We start from the raw sequence: 22,506 nt of genomic DNA, 5'->3' as shown, positions 1-22,506 counted from the left end.
CTGTACAAGTCCAAAGATGAAACAAGGATGAGATCTGAATTGCCTCAGCCTGTGCCTTTATGCTATGGCCTCTCTGGACAGATTAGTACAGTGAAATTTGACTACCATAAATACTGTACAATGTTTATATGTAGGGGCAGAGGGGATAAAGCTCCTATTTTGTTATAAGCAAGATGTAAGGGAAGGTGTCATAAGAAAAAGCCACTAATCTTCTATTCAGACAGTCCAGGATGGCATCATGCTTATCTTTTTCTGCATCCTTTTCATCTTTTCTTTGGCAGAGAGAGAGTGGTGGGGGGAACAAGACAGGAAGTTCTTGCTCTGCTGCAAAGGCTTGTCAGTGTAGTTGACAAGCAGGAAAGGGTTTGTGGTATGATGGGGGAAGTATATACAACTGTTTTTCTGAGTGTAGAGGCCAGGTCTCTCTTCTGTACCCATATCACAGTAGAGGAGACCACAGCTCTGAAGACAAGCTCGTCCTCTGCAGAGGCGGTCAATAAAAGGTAGGTGGGATGGGTGATGGCTTCTAATTGTTAGTCTTCTGCGAAGCTTTGTTTGCCTTTGCTCTTCTATTCCTCCCCATAGGACAGAGGATCAAAAAAGGATCAGTTAAAAAAAAAAAAATTAGGTTACAAGTGCTCCTGCTCCAGGCATTTTCTGCAGGATTTTCTCTAAGCAAGAGATTACAGCAGGAGCTAGCATTTTTTAAGTAATAACTTGCCCATCTTGTAATATTGCACACAAGTAATTCAAGGAAAAGGATTCAAGACATGAAATTGGAGGGAGAAGAGGCTCAAAAGAAATCTGTGGAAATACGTCTTTACCATGTCTGGAATAGCTGCCAGTAGAAATGGGCAGTAAGAAAATTGTGACCTTGTTTGAGCGTATTTGGGACAGATGCAAAGGGTAGTCATAAGACCAGATGGGAAAACGGGGTACAAAATGGGTTGGGGGAAGCGCAGCAGGGAATCCTGCATGTTGGATGAGATAGGGCAAGCCTGTATCTGTGGGCAGTTAAGCTTGTACAGCTGGGAGATATCCTGACCCAGAGCTAGCATAGGCAGGGGTGACTGGGTGGGCTACGTGGTCCTCTGCTTACATCTATTATGTCACATATGTTTAGTATGTCATATAGAATGGAGTAAGTAGGAATTGATAAATTGTCACAAGCTAGTACAATCTGCTGTGAACATGTTTAGTTCATTGGGATTTCTAGACTTGTATCATAAAATGCCCTACGTGGTTTATGACCATCTAAATTTACTTAAAAAGTAACATAAAATACAGTAAGCAAACTGCACATCACAAATAAGACAGTTCAATCTCTTACACCCTAATGCACCTCTGCTAGAGCCATAGCCTTTCTTGCTGCCAGGCAGTGCTTTTGTTCTTCAGTACCAGTTGGTAGACTCTATATAGGTACAACAGAATTGACTCAGCATGCCATATCTTGTGTTCTATTTTTTTGTGCATAAGCCCTAGCAAACAAAACTTTTGCTACATCACTCTTGCTGTCCTGAACAGCCTCTTCTTCCTCTGTGACAAGAACCATTATGTCACCTAAAGATCTCCCTATTCCTTGCTGTAAGAATTTCTCCCTCTATCCATGCCACCTCTGCCTTACAGCTGCTACTTCCTTGTTCTGTATATGACAATCCAGACAGCAAGTTAAATTATAGAGCTTATTGTTAACTGACAAGATGGAGGCAAACACTATAACTTTGAAAAAGAATGAGATGAATGTTTGGAAGAGAGATCAAGCCCCAGGCTCTTTAACAAACCATTTGTGGATGTCAGCCTGGGTTCAGTACATCCCTGACCCTTAACTGCTACAAACAAGAAATGTATGTTGAGATGAACCACTGTATACATGACCTACTTCTAGAAACCTATGACTAGAAACCTGACCCAGTTTGGCAATCCTTATGTAATGCCTGAGTCTTACTTATTTTCCTCCGTACCAAAATATTACCATTGGCAGCTGCTCTTGAATATCTCCATTTTTCCCTATGTCCATCTGGCTTCTGCCCTCAAGCTGCTCTTGTTGCTTCTTGCCTGAGCTTAACAGGGAATGCCCCTTATCGATAAGAAATTTAGTATACTACCACACCCCAAAACAAGCCCAACTCCTCCCTATAGCTACAATCAAACAGAACAGAATATACTTGTCTTATTTCTTATTGTGCAACAATACCATGAAGTCATTAAAACACATTTGTACAAAGAAACTGGCTTCATAAGACAAGGCTGGATGGCACAAATTATAATACATAAGAATTTAACATACTGGGTTAGACCAAAGGTCCATCAAGCCCAGTATCCTGTTTCCAGCAGTGGCCAATCCAAGTCACAAGTACCTGGCAGGATCCCAAGGAGTAGATAGATTCCAAGCTGCTTATTCCAGGGATAAGAAGTGGATTTCTGCAACTTCACCTTAATGGTTTATGGGCTTTTCCTCCAGGAACTTGTCCAAACTGTTTTTAAACACAGCTACACTAATAGCTTTCGCCACATTCTCTGGCAATGAATGCCAGAGCTTAATTATGCATTGAATAAAAAAATATTTTATTAGTTTTAAATGTATTACTCAATAACTTAATTGTGTATTCCCTGGTCTTTGTACTTTGTGAAAGAGTAAACAACTGGTTACGGTTTACTCGTTCCATTCCACTCACTATTTTATAGATGTCTATCATATCTCTCCTCAGCCATGCTGGGTCAGACCAAGGGTCCATCAAGCCCAGCATCCTGTTTCCAACAAAGGCCAAACCAGGCCACAAGAACCTGGCAATTACCCAAACAGTAAGAAGATCCCATGCCACTGATGCAATTAATAGCAGTGGCTATTCCCTAAGAAAATTTGATTAATAGCCATTAATGGACTTTTCCTCCAAGAACTTAACCAAACTTTTTTTGAACCCAGCTACACTAACTGCACTAACCACATCCTCTGGCAACAAATTCCAGAGCTTTATTGTGCATTGAGTGAAAAATAATTTTCTCAGATTAGTTTTAAATGTGCTACTTGCTAACTTCATGAAATGCCAGCTAGTCCTTCTATTATTCAAAGTGTAAATAACAGATTCACATCTACTCTTTCAAGGCCTCTCATGATCTTAAAGACCTCTATCATATCCCCACCTCAGCCGTCTCTTCTCCATGCTGAACAGCCCTAACCTCTTCAGCTTTCTTCATAGGGGAGCTGTTCCATCTCCTTTATTATTTTGGTTGCCCTTCTCTGTACCTTCTCCATCCCAAATATATTTTTTTTTGAGATGCGGCGACTAGAATTGTACACAGTATTCCAGGTGCGGTCTCACCATGGAGGATACAGAGGCATTATGACATTTTCCGTTTTATTAACCATTCCCTTCCTAATAATTCCTAACATTCTGAAAGTCTGTATCATATCACCCCTGCTCCTCCTTTCCTCCAGGGTATACATATTTAGATTCTCCAATCTCTCCTCATAAGTGATTTGATGAAGACCATCCACCTCGCAGGTATTGCAGGCAATAATATGTCTTGAGGCATTATTCGCTTGAGTTGAGGTGAAGGTGGAATGACTGATGATGGTCTGAATCTTTTTGCTAGGGGTACCTGTAGAGAAGGGGATAGCCTTTTGGTGTGAGATACCGAAGAGAGGCCTGAATAGGAATCTTCACTGGGAATCGTTCCATCCCCTTGATCATTTCGGTTGCCCTTCTCTGTACCTTTTCTAATTCTGCTATATCTTTTTTGAGATGAGGTGACCAGAACTTCACACAATACTCAAGACGAGGTTGCAGCATGGAGTGATACAGAGGCATTATGATGATCTGTTTTATTTTCCATTCTCCAGGTGCCAGTCTTTTAAATAATTTTGTCGCATTAAAAATCCATTGTATAAAGATTGTATTTTTTATCATGAGTTTCTGATATAATTATAATTACTTATCTTGCACATATTGTAGATTAAGATTAGTTCAGTCAATAATAAGCCACAGCTGATCTGCCAGTTGCTGTGAGATGCATATTTGAATCTTAGGCAAGCTGTCTTATATGAATGGTAAAGGCAACAAACTAGCGGTAGTAGCATGCTGGCTTTGTCTCTGCCTAATCGCCAAAACACTACCATGTCAGGCAGATATTGAAAGCCAGCGTGTTTCTACTGCTAGTCTGGCATCTTTACCATTCATAGATCCAGATATGCAACTTACAGCAATTGGCAGATCCGCCATAGCTTATGCTTGACTGAACCAATGTTAATCTACAATATGTGCAAGGTAAGTAATTTTAATTGCATTGGAAATCCATGATTAAAAAAAAAAGATCTTTATACAGTGTTTTTTTATTGCAACAAAATTATTTAAGAAAACAAACCGGTAGCCGATCCAAGATGGCTGTCAGCAAAGGAAACACGAAGATGGATCGGTGTAAAACAAGGTATTTATTGAAGTATTGGGCAAGCTTCAATAAATACCTTGTTTTACACCGATCCATCTACGTGTTTCCTTTGCTGACAAAATTATTTAAGACTGGTACATGCCATGGTTATATGTACCATCCTGCCTTGCTTTTGCAGCAGTTTGGGGGTGGGGATGAGAGCAGGGGATCTGGAGGACGTAGTGACCCCCAAATGCTCCAGGTGCTAGTGCTGAATTGGGCACCCCTCTTTCTGCCCCCAAAATAAGCAGACACACTACACCTCTGCTCTCCTCAAGCTTTCTCAGTTTTTCCATTGTTGCACACATCATTAGGGTTTCAGAAGGGCGGTAATAGCTGTGGGCTAATGCAACAGTGTGGGTGGATGTGCTATCTGCTGCACATGGCAAACAGGAACAGCCCAGGAAGGTAAAGCTAAAACTGTGGCTTGAGAGTATTGCTGCCATATCGAGATGCCTACAGAAATGCACAAGATTAGAGTCTTGTGCATCTCTGTAGGCTCGCAGGAATGACGGCTACTACCAGGAGATAATAACCTTATTCAATAAACATATACACATGGTTAATATGACGCCAACATTGCTCTAAGCTTCAGCGGCAAGAGGAAATGTGGAAAAAAGAATTTGCATTCACAAAAAAGCGGGGAGTAGCTTGCTTGTTACGGTGGTTACTACCCCAAACCAAATAAGTCTGATACTTCACTTTCAATGCATATCCAGCATAGCTCTCTGCTTCAATGGCAGGGGGCATGAAGAAAAGTGGATCTATATACAGACAACAACAACAAGGACTGAATTACATAGTCTGGTTAAACAAATAAGCATGGGTGTAGCTTGCTTATTGCAGCGGTTACTACCCCTAACTAATTCAGCTAGATATTTCATTTAGATGCCGTTCCAACACTGCTCTCTACATTAATGGTGGGGGTGGAAGGGAAATAGAACCAAAAGGTTACTAAGAGCCAAGAGAAACAGATAAGTATGAGAAGTAAAAAAAAGTGTGAAGCTTGCTGGGCAGACTGGATGGGCCATTTGGTCGTCTTCTGCCATCATTTCTATGTTTCTATATATTAAGTCTGCAAGTTTAAAAGGTTCAAATTCCAAAATTGCTGTTACATGAGGCCTAGGACATAGGAGGGAGACATTGCCTTCCAAGAACCGGGCTTGACTCCCCCAAATAAGGCACTTCCTATAGTAGGGTTTCCTGGACCTTTCCTGGTGACCCCCACCTCATAGCCAGTCGAGTGATCAGGATATCCACAATAACTATGCATGAGATAAATTTGTTTCTACAGGGTTTCCAGTATATGCAAATATCCTGCACACCTGGCTATGGGGCGGCCAGGATAGGTTTAGGAAACCCTGCCCAAGAGTGAATAAACTTTTCTGCCATGGTTTATTCATTGGTTAAAAGTATGGTCTATTTTCAATGCACAAGGGCCTCCTAGGGTTTAATTTCGGAGCATTTTTCTTTCCCTGGTCCATTCCACGGAGGTCTGGTTCTGGAGCTGCCAGGTTCCTTTCCATTTCTTCTCTGGCACATTTCTACTCTCTCTCTCTTCTCATCCTTACTGGTTAGGCAATGGGAACATACTGTATGTTCCAGGATTTAAAAGAATGGGTGTGGCTGTGGCCTGGAACAATCTGAATATGGTACAGTACCCATATTTCCATTTTGGAAGAAAATGTTTAATAACTATTTTCAAATATTTGTCTAAGACGACTAACTGAAAGAATGTATTTTATTATTTACACAGATATGAGAATCTCTAAGCTTGAATGACACCAATACTTCAGATTAGAGTACATGACAGCATTTAGGTTCACAATTATTATGACAGCTGCACAATGTGTATTAGTCCATTTATTAGAAGCAGTGCAAAAATGCATTGCACATCTAGAAACAAATCACTGAGAAAACCTAGAACAACTCCTTTTCTCACTAAAACTATTCCCTTGCCTAGACTGAAGGCAATGCTGAAGCTGGATTTGGCTTTTGCCTTTGTGGTACTATTGGTGGCTCCATCTGTTGCTCTAGATCCAGCCTTGGAAGAAGGATGGAGAAACTGGAAGACCTTCCATGGAAAAAAGTATCCCGGGGTAAGTAGGCCTGAAGAGGGAGGAGAGTGAAAGGAAGAAAAAGTGTTATCAGGCTGAATCACTGAGCAAAGTTAAGGCACTGAGGACAAATTACCAGTAGAGGGAGGGAGGGAGGGAAGGCTTATAGAAATATTTGCTTGGGGACTGACTCCCACAGGCTCAGAGCAGGGATTATATGGTCATTCAAGCTGGATGGTTATTTAGTTAAGCAACAGGATGTTGATCAAAGTCATTTTGAAGCAAGTTTCTCTCAGGTAAATAGAAACCAAAGCCAAAACTTCCCCCATACAGTACATTAATTTGGAATCTCTGAAAAAAATTTAAATTTCATTGAACTTTTATTATTATTATTATTATGATGATGAAGGTTCCTCCCAGTACCTAAGAATTTTAGCTGGCACCTAAGTTTTCTAAATATTTTTCCACGCCTGGATAGCCATGGTTGATAAATTCTTTAAAATAAAAAAAATAAATGGTCAACTTTGCCCCCATATTTCACTCTGGTAGTTCCAGATGGCCATATAACCATTACATTAGTGCTTTCCAGTCTGAAGTTGAAAAGCACTAAAAAAAAAAAAAAATCAACTGGGAAACATCAAATATGAAACCCTTCAGTTTGTGATGTGGGCATTTACGTGGAGTGTTAAAAAGATTTGAGAAAAAGCTTTAAACAGAGTTTAAAAATGTCAGTAAGTTTTATCCCTTTATTTTTCAGAAATTCTGTGCAATATGTGTCCATCCCACTTCCTCTTGTCTGGGTGCCATCTGTAATGCCCTATAAGGCATTGCCCAGTCAATCAGCTTACTTTAAGGGTCAAAGAGCCATCACAGATGATATAGAATCTTATTACTTATGTGTGAAAAATAAAAGAAAACACCCACAAGGTGTCACTGTAACCAAGCAAAAACTTTGAGAAGGTGTTTTTGAACAGTCTTCACTGGCTGGACTGTTCTGTCTTACAGTTCATCAGGCCTGCCTTCTTCAGGTCTCCCTGGCGATAGCCATACTCACCCCATCCTTCTCGTTGGGTACTACACATGGAAGAAACTATTATCAGGCTTCTGACCTTTTTTGTTTTGTGCAGGCGCTGGAGGCTTTCCGCAGGATGGTTTGGGAGAAGAACCTGTGGAAGATTGAACAGCACAACCTGGAGCATTCGCTGGGAGAGCACAGCTACCTCCTGGAGATGAACCACTTTGGTGACATGGTAACAGAAGCCTTAAAACGTCATCATAACTTTTGTATTTCTAGACTACCTTTCCAATTTTAGCACAGGACGATTTACAACATTTCTTTCAGGTATGATAAGTCCCTTCCCTAAAGAGCTTACAATCTAAGTAAGTTCTTGAGGCAACAGGAGACAAAATGGCTTGCCCAAGATCACAGGGAATGTCAGTGGGAGGAGCAGTGCTTGCACCCTGGTGTGCAGAGCACTGCACTCACCCCTAGGCCACTCCTTCCTATGGAGGGCAGAGCAGTTATGAAAGCGTCTTTCTGACAAACACGAAGGGGATAGCACCAAACTTATTCGACGGGGCCATAAAAAATTCCACAAAGGTCACAAAACCCAGCTCAGTCCTTCTACCCGTTCTTGTGTCCCGCATAATCCCCTGATGCAGGTCAGTGCATTGGCCAAAACCTGTCAAGCAAGTTTATTTATTTTTTAACATGGAAAACAGATCTTACAATCTTACAGATGGAAATGCTTGCACGTTTATAGATGTTAAGACTTTGTGCTAAATGATTTTCACATTCACCTCTTGGTTGTGTAATATGAATATTTGGGACTTGATCTGTGGAGTTTAGATAAAGAAGCATAGATGGCAACCCCCCCCCCCCCCCCCCCAAAAAAAAAAACCCAACCCTTTTTATTCTGAGCTGCTTTTGTATTTCTCTTGACTGTCTAGTATGAACCCGTTAATCAGTCACAATACGGATTCCAGACTTGACCTATTTTCCATAGTATACCCTTAGGGAATTCTTTTTCTCTGTGCGTTAGAGGGGCACAAACAAAAGCGTGAGGCCCTGCGCATGCCTCACCTGCTGAAAACTCCATTTACTGTCTTTAGACCGATGAGGAGTTTGCTCAGCTGCTAAACGGTTTCCTCCAGCACTGGGAGGAGGAAAAGGTGCCCTTGTTCCAGGAATCAGGTGCTTTTGAAGTTCCAAAGGAGGTGGATTGGCGTACGAAGGGATACGTAACACCCGTGAAGAACCAGGTGAGCAGAGGCTATACGTACGTAAATCCCACGGGGCAGCAGACCTTATGAAACTGCCCCATAAGATTTCTACCTAAATAGTGCTGTGTACATTGTCAGCACTGTCTTAAGAGTTTTAAACATTAACACCCTCTGAATGCCTCTACCCACAAAATGCTTACAAGCTATATATATGTGCAGGGAGGGTTAAGTGTCTTATTCAAGGTCACGAGGAACGTGCAGGAGTGCTATGTTATGGTGTCAATCTGCTGATGGATGCAGCAGCAGATACCATCTGGCTTTTGACAATGTTTAAAGTCTTCTCCCTGGGCTATTTGTGATTTTGTTTTGAGTGCATTTGGAAGTTACCTTGAAAACCGCTTGAAATGTTGTCTGGAAAGAGCTTATATGGTGGTTAAATGCAGTCATCTGGTCTAGGCAGAGGTGCAACAACTGATCAGGTTCAAACTTGGAGTGAAGGTCAGCTGTCATTCTGGACCTTACCCTAACCTGTGGAAATTCACCAGAACCATATCAGGAAGAAGTTGAAAAGTGCTGCAAATTTCACACATATGGTTTTGACTACTTTGTTTTTTGCATTAAAAAATCCACCAGTTTCAAGCATATTTGAGCATCTCTCAGATCCTCCTGCCTATGGAGGACAGAAGAGCCTGAAAACAGATTCAGGGATAAAATGGACATTTCCTAGCGTGTAGCCAGATGGACTCAGAACAAGTGGGTATAGTGTGCTCATGCTAGCAGTTGGAGACTGATCTGACGTCAGCACGGGTACATATACCCCCACAGGAAGTGAAGCAACTCAGTAATTTCCATCTCCAAAGCAGTTTGGAGCTCCTGCACGCTCGCTGAGCGTGTTTTCCAAATCTACTTTCTACTTTCTAAATTTCTAAGAAGATACCAGAAGACGAGCCCCGCACTCCTGCGGTGATACCCTCGGGTCCCTCCCCCAGTTGAGTTTCCCGAGGTGATTTCCGTGATCCCTCGGAGGTCTAGGCCTCGGTCCGGTGGCTGAGTCGTGGCAGGGATCTAGCCCCCGAGCGAGAAGGGCTCGGGCTTGGCTGAGAGGCGCCTCGGTCCTGGCGTGGACTTAGCCCCGAGCGAGACGAGTTCGGCGGCTTAGAGGCAGCGGGTGCACCTCCTCGAGCGAGGCGGTGAAGGTATTTCCCCTCTCCCCCCGCAGCCGGAGACCGCTCGGGTTACAGCCGGGAAGCGCCGAAGATCAGGTAAGGCGTACATCTCTTCCTTTTGGTCTCCGAGGTACGAGGATCGGCGGCGTTGCCATTTTGTCTGCCTTGTTAAGGTATTGAGCGCCCACGGATAGGCGCCTGTGGATGGGCGCACAACGCAGCATATACTTTACTAAGCGTATGTTATTGAGCGCATATTGTATATTATTGAGCGCATAGTGCTGCACACATATTCTTGAGCGCATATTGTATATTTGAGCGCATATTGTATATTATTGAGCGCATATAGCTGAACGCATATTCTTAAGCGCATACTGTATATTATTGAGCGCGTAGTGCTGAACGCATATTCTTGGGCGCATATTGTATATTTGAGCTCATATTGGATATTACTCAGCGCATAGTGCTGAACGCATATTCTTGAGCGCATATTGTATATTATTGAGCGCATATTGCTGAACGCAGATTATTAAGCGCATATTATTGGCATAAGCCGGTGCCCTGCATTCGCAAGACGCGATGGAACACTTGAACGCCCCGGCGTTTCCAGAGGCGGCACCTCCTGACTCCGGCATGAAAGCTCTTGGCCTGTGCTCAGCATACCAGCTTAGAGTCACGCAGAGCGAGGAGCCAGACTCCCTTTGTGCCCAATGTGAGGAGGCCGTGGGAGCCTCGGGCCAGGACCAGTCTCAACCGAGGTTTACCGACAGTTCCCCAGGGGCCACCCCGGATTTAGCGGGGTGTCCTGAACAGCCAGGAATTCCGGGGGACTTGGTACCCCGACGGCTAGAAACCGCTTCCATTTCCTGGGTGGACTTATTTAAGGGGATTCACGCCTTTGTACAGATGCAGTCGGCTTCCCGTCCAGGCCCTGTTGCCCCGGCTGACCCTGCCCCCGGGCCTTCTCGCCCTTACCGCGGGCACCCACCTCCGGGCAGTCCGGCTCCTGCGGACCCTGATGTCTCGGAGGACGAGTCCGAACCCCCCGAAGAGGGGGAACTTCCCTCGGGGATAGAGCCATATCGAACTATGAGGCGGTTCTTTCCCAAGGAGGATCTCTCCGACCTGGTCTCTCAGTGCCTGACGGAGTTGGCTATTCCAGGTCCCAGCACCATGGAGGCATCTGCGCAGAACCCCCTGCTGGAGGGTCTTCGTCCCACAGCCCGCCATTTCCCCTTCCTGCAAGCGGCGCAACAGCTGATCGATTTGGAGTGGAATGCGCCGGAGGCCTCATTCAAAGGGGGTCGGGCCTTGTCCGGCATGTACCCCCTGGACCCGGCAATCAAGGATATGCTGGCATGCCCTAAGGTGGACGCCTTGGTTAGCGCTGTGGTCAAGCGCACTACCATTCCAGTGGAGGGGGTGGGGCGGCCCTCAAGGAGGCTCATGACCGCCTGGACACCATCCTGAAACAAACCTTTGAGGTGGCAGCTCTGTCTCTGCGAATCGCAACCTGCTGCACAGTGGTAACGCGTTCCTGTTTGTCACAGGTCAGGAACAATGCGCCGGCAGCAGACATGGAGTCAGCTCTTTCGTTCTTTACGGATGCTGCCTCCGACTTAGTCCGTACGACAGCCAAGGGGGTCTCATCCTCAGTAGCAGCCAGGAGGCAGCTCTGGATTCGGAATTGATCAGCCGACGCCCCTTCTAAGACACGTCTCACTAGAATGCCGTTCAAGGGTTCTCTTCTGTTCAGCAGCAACCTAGATAAACTGGCCAGCACATGGGGCGCCTCTCCAGTACCTCGACTGCCGGAAGACAGGTCCAAGAGGAACCAGCGCACCTTTCCGAGGCCCTCCAGAGGTAGAAGCTCCCAATGCTTCACTCCCTATAGGAGTCGCTATCAGGCACCTCGTCCTCAGGCCAGGAACCAGTCCTTTCGGACCAAGCAGCACAAGAAGGGAGCCGGCTCGGGTTCGGGTCCCGGCCGCACCCCACAATGAGAATCAGCCGATCCATCCGGGGGACGAAGCCATAGGGGGCAGGTTAACCCTCTTCTACCCCAGATGGGTCGAGATTACGTTGGACCAGTGGGTCCTCGCCATCATCCGAGAGGGGTATTATCTGGACTTCCATCACATCCCTCCGGACAGGTTTGTGGAATCTCCGTGTCCAATCCACAAGAAGGCAGCATTGGAAGCTACCCTGGCGAGGCTCCTGTCCTTGAAAGCCATAGTCCCAGTACCTGCATGGGAAATGGATTCTGGGCACTATTCCATTTATTTCATGGTACCCAAGAAAGAGGGCACTTTCCGGCCCGTATTGGACCTCAAGTCAGTCAACCGATACTTAAGGGTCCCGAGGTTTCGCATGGAAACTCTGCGCTCAGTCAAGACCGCAGTACAGCCAGGGGAATTCCTCACGGCCTTAGACTTGTCAGAAGCCTACCTGCATATCCCGATCCATCGGGATCATCAGCGCTACCTACGCTTCAAGGTTCTGGGACAACACTTCCAATTCCGGGCTTTGCCCTTCAGGTTAGCCACGGCGCCGCTGACCTTCACCAAGGTGATCGTAGCAGTAGCAGTGGCGCTCAGGAGGGAAGGAATCCTTGTCCATCCCTACCTAGACGATTGGCTGATCAGAGCGAAATCACGAGAGGAGAGCCATCGGGCAACCAACAGAGTGATCACCCTTCTGGAAAGCCTGGGATGGGTAGTCAACCTAAGCAAGAGTTGCCTACAGCCTTCCCAATCACTGGAATACCTGGGAGTCCGGTTCGACACCCCAGCAGACAAAGTCAGCCTAACCACCAAGAGAAGGTTAAAGCTCCAGACCCGGCTACGGTCCTTGATGGGAGCCAGCCGGCCCATAGCTTGGGACTATCTGCAGGTTCTCGGTCTCATGGCATCCACCCTGGAAGTGGTACCCTGGGCGCGGGCCCATATGAGACCACTACAACGCTCCCTCCTCTCTCGATGGAGCCCACGCTTCCGGAATTACTCCGTGCATCTACCTCTACCAGTCAGACTGCGGACCCAGCTACGGTGGTGGTTGCAGTCCAACCACACGAGCAGGGGGTCGAAGATGTCCTCCCCCACGTGGACTCTGCTCACCACAGATGCCAGCCTGAGCGGATGGGGAGCACACTGCGAAGAGCTCACCGCCCAAGGGCGGTGGAACAGAGAAGAGTTGGGTGGAACATCAACCGCCTAGAGGCACGGGCAGTCCGATTAGCCTGCCTGCGATTTGCTCACAGACTGAGGAACAGAGCAGTCAGAGTGATGTCCGACAACGCCACCACGGTGGCATACATCAACCGACAGGGCGGAACCAGAAGCCAACAGGTGTCCCTAGAGATAGCCCCGCTGATGGCTTGGGCAGAGGTGCATCTCCAGGACATCTCCGCCGTCCACATTGCCGGAAGAGACAACACCGCAGCAGACTTCCTCAGCAGGGAAAGCCTAAATCCGGGAGAATGGCAGCTGTCCCCCACAGCCGTCCAGATGATTGTGGATCAGTGGGGGTCTCCGGACATGGACCTATTAGCGGACAGGTCCAATGCGCAAGTACCCAGATACTTCAGCCGCAAGCGAGATCCGTTCTCGCACGGGATCGACGCCCTGCTTCAGCCATGGCCTCCAGAGACCCTGCTATACGCCTTTCCTCCATGGCCCCTGCTGGGCGCTCTTATACACAAGATTCAGAGGCACAGAGGCCTAGTTCTTCTAGTGGCACCAGACTGGCCAAGAAGACCCAGGTACGCGGACATGAGAAGACTACTGACAGGGGACCCTCTTCCCCTGCCTCCTCTCAGGGACCTGCTATGTCAAGGTCCCATCCTCCACGAGGATCCGGCTCAATTCTTTCTTACAGTCTGGCCCTTGAGAGGGCTAGACTGAAGAAAAGAGGTTACTCGGAGCCGGTGATAGATACACTCCTCCGAGCTCGCAAGTTTTCCACATCCCTTACCTACATAAGGATCTGGAGAGTATTTGAAGCCTGGTGCAACACTCATGGCACCAATCCACATGCGACCACAATCCCTATTGTTCTGGATTTCCTGCAGGATGGGCTTCAGAGGCCATCAAGGTTCAGGTGGCTGCGCTGTCTTGCTACGGTCCCAGGAGGGATGGCAAGACCATTGCCACGCACCCAGATGTTTCCCGCTTCCTGAAAGGAGTCAAGCACATTCGTCCGCCATTGAAGTGGCCAGTGCCCCTGTGGAACCTCAACATAGTTTTGGATTTCCTCGCAGGATCCACCTTCAGACCCCTTCGGGGCCTATCTCTCCGTTCACTAACTTTGAAGATGGTGTTCTTGCTGGCAGTGTGTTCCGCACGCCGCATCTCAGAGCTACAAGCGCTGTCCTGCCGTGATCCCTTTCTCAGAATCACTCCACAGGCTATCCATCTTTGCACGGTTCCCTCTTTCTTACCTAAAGTAGTCTCACAATTTCACCTCAACCAAACCATATCTTTGCCAACCACGGTGGGTTTAAAGAAATCAGAAGAAAGGCGTTTGCTGCGCCATCTCGACATAGGCAGGTTGCTGCCCAGATACCTGGAAAAGACAGAAGCAGTACGAAAGACGGACCATCTGTTCGTCCTTCACTGCGGGAAGAAGCAAGGGGAAGCGGCCTCTCGGCCCACCATCGCCCGCTGGATCAAAGTAGTTATCAGAGCGGCCTACGTAGAGGCCGGGAAGTCACCACTTCTGCAGGTCAAGGCTCATTCCACCAGAGCGCAGGCGGCCTCTTGGGCAGAATCTAGGATGCTGTCGCCCGCGGAGATATGTAAGGCGGCGACATGGTCCTCCCTCCATACCTTTTCCAGATTTTACCGTCTGGATGTCCAGGCCAGGGAGGACACAGCATTTGCGAGGGCAGTGCTACGCGGTCCTCAGGCAGCCTCCCGCCCAGTCCGGGAGTAAAGCTTTTGTACATCCCACTTGTTCTGAGTCCATCTGGCTTCATGCTAGGAAATGTTGAGATTACTTACCTGATAATCTCCTTTTCCTTAGTGTAGACAGATGGACTCAGCATCCCACCCGGCTGCCAGTATACATGGGTTTCACAGATTCAAGGTAAGCCATGTCCTTTCTTACACGAGAGCGTCCACTCTGCCAGGTGTCGACGCCTTCCGGTTGGGAACGCTGGCGGTCTCCAGCTACTATCAATCGGTCAGGGGAATCCTGTTTCACTAAATCATTGATCGGTCAGTACACATATATCCATAACAGCTTTTGCAAGGAAGATTACTGAGTTGCTTCACTTCCTGTGGGGGTATATGTACCCGTGCTGACGTCAGATCCGTCTCCAACTGCTAGCACGAGCACACTATACCCACTTGTTCTGAGTCCATCTGTCTACACTAAGGAAAAGGAGATTATCAGGTAAGTAATCTCAACATTAAATACACTATTCTGTTCTATTTGGCTCTTTCCAGGATTTACTCTGGCAGGTCCTCTAATTATTTCTTCCTAAGAGCAGGGAAAAATTATAAATATCTAGGTATATCTTATCTATATAGATATATTTTTTTCACATCTTTCTGCTGCTGTTTCCAGGGTCACTGCGGTTCCTGCTGGGCTTTCAGTGCCACTGGTGCTCTGGAGGGGCAGGTCTTCAAGAAAACAGGCCAACTGACCTCTCTGAGTGAACAAAACCTTGTGGATTGCTCCAAGCCACAGGGGAACCATGGCTGCTGTGGTGGATACATAACTAAAGCTTTCATGTATGTACAAAGTAATGGAGGTATAAATTCAGAAGCCGCCTACCCCTACCTAGAAAGGGTAAGATACTACATCTTCTTGTGACAGTAATAAATGTAAGAGTGAATCCTTTGTACAACAGGCTTGAAACTATCCAATGTGATTAAACAGATTTATTACAGCAGAATTTGACTATTGAAACAAATGCTGTACCAGATTTCCCTTTGGAGGTCATGGCTTCAGTTTGTTATAATTTATAACGTCAAACCAAGGTTTGCTGTAAATGGATTTATTGTACAAATAAAGCCCCGGCACACACAATAATTTTAATACTGGTTAAGGTTGCATCATGAAAATATATTCCTTCTCGTCTGTCACAAATGCTGGTTTGTAACAATGCAGAAGCAGTGATGCCTCTGTATGGCTTGAATGTTCTTGACAATTTCAGCCACAGGAGGTGTTGGGATCCTTGCTGTCTTAGGTCTGACCAAGAATTGAACTGTTTACAGAATCAGTGAGGGAATGTCATGATACTTTTAGACAAATCTAGCCAAATGTAAAAACGTAATGTTTCTCCCTGCTGCAGTCTGAGCCAGGCTGTTTTTTTACCAGGAGTTTACCAGGGTGCACTGGGGGATTTGGTTTTTACTTGCAAAGGTAAAGCCAAGGGCTTCTTATCTGTTCAGGTGTGCCTAATTAAGCCCACAGCAAAAGCCAGAAAGGCTCAAATTGTTACACATGGGAAGTCTTTAAACATTCCCTGACAACAGAAGAGCACTAGAAAGGGCTGCAGTTCTGGGCCAGTCAGTCTGCTTTAAATCCTAAAGATATGCAATCACAGGGTGGAAAGGTCTATATAACTACAAGGCATTCAGGCTTTACTTCTCCATAAGACATTTTAACAATGAGTTGGATCTTAAGGAGCTCCATTCACATACTCCCTTCATTGCAATCTTGAAATTATTAGTTTCATTTGATTCTGTGGAATTTTAAGAATTTTGTGGTGCATGAGAGCCTCGCTGAAGTACCTGAAGACCCCGAGGCTGGCCAGGCCAGGCCCGACCGGGTATGCACACTATGCATTTGCACGGGGCGGCACACCTGAGGAGGTGGTGGCAGCAGGAGAGGACCCGGGGCCACCGGCGGAGCTCAACCCACTGGTGGCTGAAAATGAGAAAAGGCTGGGAAGAAGAGGGGTGGGCCGCCGGCAGAGCTCAACCTGCTGGCGGCTAAAAGTGAGGAGAGGCCGTGGCAGTTTTCCCTGTTAGCTTGCACGTCTACGCTCACAGATTTCCTGCCCCCACCCTTACCCTCAATCGTGAGAAGGTCAGCAGAGCCAAAGGAAAGACTAGACCGCGGGGTTGTGGTGGAATTCATCCCACCACAGCCTGATGTGAAGAGGAGGATGGAGGGGGCCGCGGTGGAGCCCATCACATTGTGGCCTGGAGAAAGGAGGCCATGTGTGTGTGACTGTGTGAAGGAACCTGTGTGCATGTGTCTGTATCAGAGCTTGTGTTCATGTCTGTGTGCCTGTGTCATTTGTGATCATGTGTATGTGTGTCTGTGTGAGAGCTTGAGTGTGTGCCTGTCATTTGTGATTGTGTGTGTCTGTCAGCTTGTGTGCATGTATTTGTCTTGTGTAGAGCTTGTGTTTGTGTGTACCTGTTAGAGCCTGTGGGTCACATATAGGCTCTCACAGGCAGGCACACACATAATGTATCTGTGAGGGAGAGAGAGGGAATGTGTGTGAGAGCATAGGCATGTATATGAGAGATGGTGTGAGAATTAATGTGTGCATGTATGTGTGTGTCTGACGATAATGTTTGTGTGGCCCTACCTCCCCCAATGCATGACAATATCAGCGTGACTGGAAATCATAAGATCTCAAGTATGGAGAGCAGGAGATTTTTTAATCCTTATTAGTTTTAATTATTGGATGTAATTTGATGTTTCTGCTATTTTGAATATTTTGTGCTTTTGGGAAATAAATCCAATAACTAAAATATGTTCTTTTTATTCGTCAGATGTTTTGAAATATTTTATTGGTGTTTGGGGAAATTTTGGATATTCTATTTAACTGGTTTGAAATATTCTTTTTATGACTATGATTTTACTATAATTTATTTCTTGATTTTATTATTTAATGTTTTATGAAGAATGTAATGTTTCTGTTTTTCCACTGTTGCTCTGCTCACAGAAGCTGGCTTGTTATGGGTTCCAGTTCAGTTTTTTTCAGCACATTTTTATTTATCTTTCTGGTCTCTTTAGTCTGTATTTGGTCAGGGTCTCTCTGTTCTCCATGTGTGACTGAGGTGAAGTATTCTGCTACTAAATAATTTATCTGTAGGGATCTGTAGCAGTCTGATTTGTGCTGTTTTCCTAATAGAAGGTGTATTAGTGTTCTAGGTCTTGGTGTAATATGTGCAGTATTGCCTTTTCATAGATGAGGTTGTTACTTTTGAGTGTTGGCAATTAGGGTTGTTTTGGTATGGGAGGGTTATTATGGTTGTAGTGGTAATTTTGTTTATTCATGGCTTTTTGAGGGCCAAGCCCACATGTAGCATGCATTACAAAAAGTCTAATTACATAGGAGCTCCAAGTGTCTTTTTTTTTTTTTTGCAGTGTTTTCTGGTTGGCACCACAGCAATGCATGTAAATATAATACATAGAAACATAGAAATGACGGCAGAAGAAGACCAATCGGTCCATCCAGTCTGCCCAGCAAGCTTCACACTTCTTTTTTCTCATACTTATCTGTTTCTCTTGGCTCTTAGTAACCTTAGGTTCTATTTCCCTTTCACCCCCACTATTAATGTAGAGAGCAGTGATGGAGCTGCTTCCAAGTGAAATGTTAAGTTTGATTAGTTGGGTAAGCGGCAGCATAGCTCTCTGCCGTTGAAGCAGAGATATGCGTGAAGTATTAGTTTTTCTTCTCCCCTGCTATTGAAGCAGGGAGCTATGCTGGATATGCATTGAAAGTGAAGTATGCCTTGAAAGTCACATTAACTATCAAATATTGAAAAGCCTAATAATTGGTAATTGAATAAGCCTAATAATTGGTAATACCTATAGCCCATGAACCCATCCCTGTTTTTTTTCTTTTTTCTTTTTTTAATTGGGAGATGGCAGCCCTCCATCCTTCCGCTCCGTGAAGGTGGAACACCAACCACTGGCCTCTGGCATCCCGCTCCGTGAATGCCTCTGGCTACTGCCGCTCCGTGCAGTGTTTTGCTGCCTGCTCTTTATACACTTTGTAAGTTGTATGTGCTCTTTATACGCGTTGTAATATGCCTGTTGTAAGTGATGATTTTGCCTCAAAAGACTGTATTTTTGAATGTCATGTAAAATTTGTTACAAATGCATCGTTGAATTGTGTGTCTCTCTAAAGGGTGTGGGAGTGTGTATTGTGTGGAGAGGGGGAGGGGGGGCCATATGTGCAAGGCTGTAAGGTTTCCCTAGGATAGGTAATACCCTTCCCTATCCATTGGTTCCGCAGCGGGGGTGTGTATGTGTGTGTGTGTCAGTTTTTAAAAATAAGATTGCTGGAGGGAGCTGAGCTTTTTTTAATGGGCCTGAGAATGGGCAACCCCCCCCCCTGAGAATTGGGGGGGGGGGGGGGTTTGCAGCACAGTAATTGTTCACACAGGGCATCACCCTGTGTGCATCACTGCTACAGTGTTATCCAAGCTACGCTCACAGCCTCTGTTTTTATTCCAGATATCTAGATCCAATATCTTCTGCATCCTCCAGTCTGTTACCCCCATCTCGGGTCCATTTTCTCACCTCTTCCACCTTTCCTACACCTTCTAGAGTACTGGAAGCTATTCTGAGCACCTTCCCGTCTGTTCCTTTCTTCATGTCCCTGCTTATTTTTATGCTGCCCCATGACCCTGGATCCTGTGCATGGTACTGGTCTGGTCACAGGAGGAGACAGAGCTGCTTGTCATGCTGTGAACTGATGGATCTGTTTTTCCCCTTTGCTTCTCATGCAGGACAATGGAATGTGCCGCTATAACCCTCTTAATAAAGCTGCCAACTGTACATCCTTTGTGAGGATCCCACAGGGCAGTGAAGGAGCTCTGGAGCAGGCGGTGGCCTCAGTTGGCCCGGTTTCTGTTGCCGTGGATGCTAAAGCCTTCACCTTCCGCTTCTACCGATCAGGTAACACATTCCTTCTGCTCCTATTTAGCTGGAGAGAAGGCCAGATGAATGTTGGCCCACTGCAAACTGATCCCTCAGTTTCTGTTCATACAAAAGTCTCCTTTATCTTTTCTACTTGTGCTGAAGGGACCAAGCTTGCCTGCAGCTGATGTTTCCCTCTAGTTCCAGCTGCTCTTACTGAGGCTGTTCCCCTCTGCTGGCCTGATGATGGTCCTGCCTCCTCCCTGCTGTCATCTGAGGAAGCCTTTTAGGTTAACCCCTGGTGCGGGCAGGTTATTCCCAAAAGGCAAACCTAAGGAATTACCCCTTTTGGAACTCCTTTAGGAATGATTGGGGATTTCAGATATGCTGATGGGGGGATGGGATGGAATGAATGTGTGTTAGTATATTTACTTTGATGCTGCTAATTTTATATGCGTTTGATATTATGTTTGTATGCTGTTTATATTTATTGTAATGAAACTGAAAGGGAGTGTTATTTTCTTGTGTGTGTGATGTTCCCCCAGCCCTATCCTAGTGAGAGTGGGGTCTGGGTAGGGCTACATTTAGGATTGTCCTCATTATTCTGTATGTGTTTTACCGTGCTGTATTGCTGTATTTTATCTCATATGATGTAAAGCACTTTGGGTCCCTTTGGGCGGGAATAAAACTGAATGTATGTCAAAGAACAGAATTACTACATAGCCCCTGTGATTCTTCAAGTGCAATTGTAACTATCTTCTAGAGTCCCCTTTGCACGGCTGGCTTGGTCTTGGGTGAGGAGGCCACCCTGAAATATTCCCTTTTCCAAACAGCAGCACACAATATTTGCAAAGTCATAAGAAAAAGGCATGTGGAATATTTTCACAGCATATCTCACTGTCACATTATGTAGGCATTTACTACGACAGCTGGTGCAGTCAGATGGTGAACCATGCCATGCTGGCTGTGGGTTACGGTACTTTGCTGGAGAAGGGAAAAAGCTCTGACTACTGGCTGATAAAGAACAGGTGAGTATGGGGCTCTAGGTTAGCAAAATGTCCTAAAGAGAAGAAACGAGTAACATGCCAACATAGCAAATGTTAGTGGATAAGGATCTCTTGGCCCACTGTCTTCTCAGATGGCCTTGCCTAGCATATCACCACAGTCACTATTCACTTTGGGGTTTGTTTTTTTTTTTACCAACACCCTCCAGATCTGTCCCAGGCATGCTTGAATTCTGTTCTGGCTACCACTACCTTTCTTGGCAGGTTATTCCAGGCATCCTTCACACCTTCAAGAAAACATTCTCTCTGAACATCTCTCCTTCCACATCTTATCATGACCTCCTTGTCCTTTTTTTTTTTTTCTGCTCTGATGCTACATTTTGCCTCACTTAGGCATTTCTTTTTAATTCTTGTTAATCTTTCATCCTGTTTAACAATTGGGCTTACATTCTCTGTGCAGGGTGGTGGGAAGTGAGGAATGGGGCGGACCCTGGATCATGACTATGTCCCATCCACAATGAAAATTTCATGTTAGCTACAGCGCCACGTTTGTTTTTGAGCAGGAGTCTCTAGTGACGGTACAGACACACAGACTTGGAATTGTGACCTGCTACTGTGCAGGACTGCTGATGGACCCCCCTGCATCTCGGCAAGGCCTTGCATATGAAAAACATCTCTTTCCTCGACCCCATAAATTCAAGTATTCGACTCTTTCCCCTAAGTAAATGTTTCACAAGGCCTTGGGGTAGTTCACCTTGCATTATGTTGGCACAAGTCTTTTGTCAACTCCCAAGTCTGTTCCTTTTATTTGAGTTGCCATTATATTTGGATTAATGTTTTCCAACTAAAAATGTCGTCCTGAATCTGAACCATACCCGCGTTCTTTTGCTTTCATTCCTCCCCACAGCTGGACTGAGAACTGGGGTGAACAAGGCTACCTGCGTCTGTTGAAGGGTGCAGGGAATCAATGTGGCGTGGCCAGTCGGGCCAGCTACCCAGTTCTGTGAGCACTAATCCACACCGGCTTCTGCTGCCTACCCTTTTACCATCGGTCATCTCATCATGACTTGATGACTTGAGCAATTCTCTGAACATTGCAGATCTGTTTTCTATCTTAAAGAATGAGTAAAATGGCCTAGAATATAGAGCGTTCTTTTCTTTCACACTTGCAGCTCCTAATCTTTAGCCCTGCCATCCCTTGCTGACATTAGGTGTGGTCTCCTAGCTGTCAGCAGGCAACTGAATTCATGTGTAAAATCTGAAGAGGAAGGTCTGTTGGATCTTTTCTGAACATGCAAATCAGCATTTAGAGGCTTTCTTTAAGTGATTTGTTATTTTACAGAACATGTTCAGAATAAACATATTGAGCTTGCAAAGCTAGACTTTGGATATTCCTTGGTGACTGATTTGATTCCATGACTCATTCACATGCAGAGCAGTACTTCTCACTTGGAGACAAGAAGCAGCAAGAAACAAGTAGTTTGCTACCGCACTGATGTCTCTATTAAGATTTCATCTTTGACGATCATACAGCCCGAAACAGAACTGATCATGGGAGAACAGGGGCTCCATGTTGAGTGCCCACTCTCCTGACGTGCGCCCAGCCACCTCTCCTGGGCGCGAGATCCTTTCGGTAAATGAGGGGTCGCGCTAAAAGGAGACGCTAGGGTCGATTGTTGCCCCTAGTGCCTCCTTGGCTCAGGAGAGGTGGCTCTGTCAGCGGGTTCAGGAAACTGACGCTCAATTTTATGAGTATTGGTTTTCCGAACCCGCTGACAGCGATTGGTTAGGGAAATG

At 45.8% G+C, this 22,506-nt stretch overlaps 1 protein-coding gene across 2 annotated transcripts; it reads left to right on the top strand.

The window, feature by feature from the left end:
- Positions 1–369: 369 nt before the first annotated feature.
- LOC115098175 (cathepsin L1-like) lies at positions 370–22,084 on the top strand. Of its 2 annotated transcripts, XM_029614565.1 has the most exons (8): positions 370–503; positions 6,389–6,524; positions 7,610–7,732; positions 8,595–8,744; positions 15,440–15,664; positions 19,576–19,744; positions 20,619–20,733; positions 21,617–22,084. In XM_029614565.1, the coding sequence occupies exons 1-8, from the start codon at positions 373–375 to the stop codon at positions 21,714–21,716; spliced, it is 1,149 nt and encodes a 382-aa protein (XP_029470425.1). In that variant the 5' UTR covers positions 370–372; the 3' UTR covers positions 21,717–22,084. The 2 variants fall into 2 exon arrangements, with proteins under 2 accessions (XP_029470425.1, XP_029470426.1); XM_029614566.1 differs by lacking the exon at positions 6,389–6,524 and having other exon boundaries at positions 441–503.
- Positions 22,085–22,506: the final 422 nt, after the last annotated feature.

The sequence above is a fragment of the Rhinatrema bivittatum genome, chromosome 8, assembly GCF_901001135.1.
Source record: "Rhinatrema bivittatum chromosome 8, aRhiBiv1.1, whole genome shotgun sequence".
Classification (NCBI taxonomy): domain Eukaryota; kingdom Metazoa; phylum Chordata; class Amphibia; order Gymnophiona; family Rhinatrematidae; genus Rhinatrema; species Rhinatrema bivittatum.
Note: the sequence above shows the minus strand (reverse complement) of the source record. Positions and strands in the feature narration are given on the sequence as shown.